General features: G+C 60.5%; 1 protein-coding gene across 1 annotated transcript in view; it reads right to left on the reverse strand.

Moving 5' to 3' along the window:
* Positions 1 to 2769: 2769 nt before the first annotated feature.
* KLHL30 (kelch like family member 30) overlaps positions 2770 to 3109 on the reverse strand; it is a 12748-nt gene continuing 12408 nt past the window's right edge. The window contains exon 7 of the mRNA XM_007941532.1: positions 2770 to 3021. Coding sequence (XP_007939723.1) covers positions 2770 to 3021 — 252 coding nt within the window. The remainder of the gene's footprint in view (positions 3022 to 3109) is intronic.

Here is a 3109-nt window from a genome sequence, read left to right on the forward strand (position 1 = left end):
TAACAACAATGACAAAACAGACAACAGCAGATGTTAATGGTCACATGTGCTGTGTGTGGTTGCTATAAAACGCACAATGGTGCAGCCACTGTGGAAAGAAGTTGGATCGTTCCTCCAAAGGTTAAACGGAGGAGGAAAGGGAGAGTCTTTGCTTGGGGGGCACTGAGTTTCTGTTCATGGTGGAGGAATAATTCGCAAACAGCAGTGATGGCTGCACTACATGGTGGACATAGTCAACGTCACTGAATTGTGCAGGTAAAACATTGAATGGGCAAATGTTTTATTATGTGTGTTTTCACCACAATGAAATAATTCTTTTTAAAAAAATATTATTGAATTAACCCTATTTCCCAGCAATTTCGTTCTGTAGACCCAAAAGACCTGAACACAGGTGTCCAAGTACTTGCAGACAGTGTTCACTGCAGTACCGTCCACAACAGCCAAAAGGCGGAAACCCCCCAATGTCCGCCAAGAGCAACCAGGTGAGAAACGTGCCCCATGAGCACCCGGGGACATCGCTCAGCCGTGAAGGACGTGAAATACCGAGAGCTGCTAGAGCACGGGTGAGCCCAGAGACCACCATGCCGAGTGAAGTAAACCAGCCACAGAGGCACAGAGATTGCATGGTTCCAGTGACAGGAAACATCTAGGATAGGCAGGTGGGGAGGGACCAGGCTCTGTGGGTGGCTACCAGGGAAGGAGGGAGGGAGAAGGGGCCTCACTGCTTGGGGGGCACTGAGCTTCTGGGAAGGGTGCTGGGTACACACTGATGCCCCTGAACTGGACACGCGAACGTCTGGAGGGCAAACAATTTGTTACATGTGTATTTACCACAGTAACGAGAAAGGAGAGTGCCTACAAACAGACCCCAACCACTGGTCTTGGTGACTCCGACCCACAGCGCCCCTAGAGGACAGAGTGGAACTGCCCACAGGGACTCCAAGGCTGTCAGTCTTCACAGAAGCAAAGCCCAAACCACACCCACTGCCTGGAGTCCATTCTGACCCACAGCGCCCCCAGAGGACAGAGTGGAACTGTACCATGGGGTCTGCAAGGCTGTCATCTTTGGGGAAGCAGATTCTACAGTTTTTGCAGAACAGCTTGTGGCTTCAAACCACTGACTCTTTGGTTAGTAGCCAAGCGCTTTGCCATTGTGCCTGCCACCAGAGCTCTGGTAGAATCACCATGTGACCCAGCAGTTCCATTCCCAGGTATGTACCCAAGTACTGTGAACAGTCCCTCTAGCACTGGGCATGAATGCTCACTGCAGCAGAGCTCACACTAGTCCAAGGAGGGAAACAGGGCAAAAGCCCTCAGGAAGGGATGGAGGTCAGGCACGGTCAGGCACATGCAGCAACCCGGATGCGCCTCGGCACGTGTAGCTGAGCGAGAGGCCGGTCTCCACGGCACAACGGGTACAATTCAACTTACATGAAGTTTCCAGAGGCAAACCCATAGAGACAGCAGAAGGGTGGTCACTGAGGACTGGGGAGGGGAAACGGGGAGTGACTGCCTGATGGGCACGGGTCTCCTTTGGGGGCTCGGTCTGGCCCAACTCAGTCTCCCACCAGGAACTTTCGTGGGTTTGGGGAAAAACTGTCTTGACCTCAGAAACTGGAGGGATCGGGGCATCGCTCCTCCCCACTGTCCTCAGAGCACAGGGGTGCCAGGGGCCCCTCCGGGCTCCGGCAGAGTGATAGGAAGGCTGCTTGCCAGGCCCTGGAGAAGACGACTAGATCCAGGGATGAGGGAGTCGTGCAGGCCTTGGTGGGGTCAGAGCAAGAGCCAGGCTGGGACCCAGACCCAAACCTGGTCCCTGTGTCCTCTGGGACCTGGTGACAGAGTCCCCCAGTGGGGTCCTTTAGCATTGGGTGAGACGGAATGAGGGGGTTCCTAAGCCAGCTCTGCACTGGACCTCAACCAGGGCACAGGTTCTGGGGCCGCCTGGGCCCCCGGATCCACGCCAGCAAGGAAGGAGGAGCCCGCGGGGCCCGCCCTGCCCCCGGAATTCCCCGCAGCCTTCCCTGCGAGCCTCAGCTGCTGGGGACTTTCCCTCTGGGTGGACAGTTGGCTTTGAAGCCAGTCGCTCCAAGAAACGGGACGCTGCTGGCCTGGGAGCGCCCCCTCCATAGTACCCCTGGGTGGTCTGGTCCCCAGCAGCGCGGCCCACCTCACGCCCAGGCAGAGGCCCCGATCCCTCGGTCCTCACGCTTCCTCCTTCCCGCCCTCCTGGGGGCGACATGCAGAGGCTGGAGGGGGAGCAGCTGAGCGCCCGCAGCCAGGCCCTAGTGCGGCAGAGGGGGCCCGCGGCCCCGAGAGGGAAGGCAGCGGCCGAGGCCGCACGGCATACCCAGCCCTGGCGCTGCCCACCCTTCCTGCCCTGCTGGCCTTGGCCTCCCGGGCCCCTGGCAGCCACCCTCAGGGTGCGGCTCCTCTGGAAGTCCCGGTGGGACCCAGGCAGGCACAGCCAGCCCTCAGAGCACGCGATCCCTCCCCGGGCCCGTTCTCTGCAGCCCAGGACCCCAGGGCCGGAGGGCTGGGTCTCACGGGGGGTCGCCGTTCAGAGTCCGTGCACGCAGGCGTCCTGCGGTTTGGTGTGGCACTTCCAGGACCGAGCTGTGTTCTCTGAGCCGTCCCATGGATGCCCTGGGGGATACACAGCTCCCAGTGAAAACACCAGCAAAAAGGGGCCACTTAGGGGGTGGGCGTGGTGGCCCCTCCTCTGGTGGCAGCAGTGGCTGGGGGACCCCCTGGCCTGGAGCCCCCCTGCTAGTGTTCCAGAGTGCCACCAAAGGGCTGGGTCCACCGAGCCACGTCCAGGAAGACGGCCGAGGCGCTGTGGTAGAGCCAGAGGCGGGGCAGGGCACCGTGGCGGGTCCAGGTGTCACACGCGCGGTCGTAGGCCTCCATCTCCACGTGGTAGTCACCGTCCATGCCCTGCCAGCGGCCACCCGTCACGTAGAGTGCGTCCCCCAGAGGCACCAGGGCACCGTTCTCATGCAGGCAGTGTAGGGGCTGCACCTGTGGGCATGGGCAGGTCAGGGCAGCGGGTGTGCGGGGGGTCAGGGCCAGTGGGGGGGTCAGGGCCAGCGGGTGGGGTCAGGGCCAG

The sequence above is a fragment of the Orycteropus afer genome, unplaced genomic scaffold (assembly GCF_000298275.1).
Source record: "Orycteropus afer afer isolate SDZICR_OR568_19922 unplaced genomic scaffold, OryAfe1.0 scaffold00006, whole genome shotgun sequence".
Classification (NCBI taxonomy): domain Eukaryota; kingdom Metazoa; phylum Chordata; class Mammalia; order Tubulidentata; family Orycteropodidae; genus Orycteropus; species Orycteropus afer.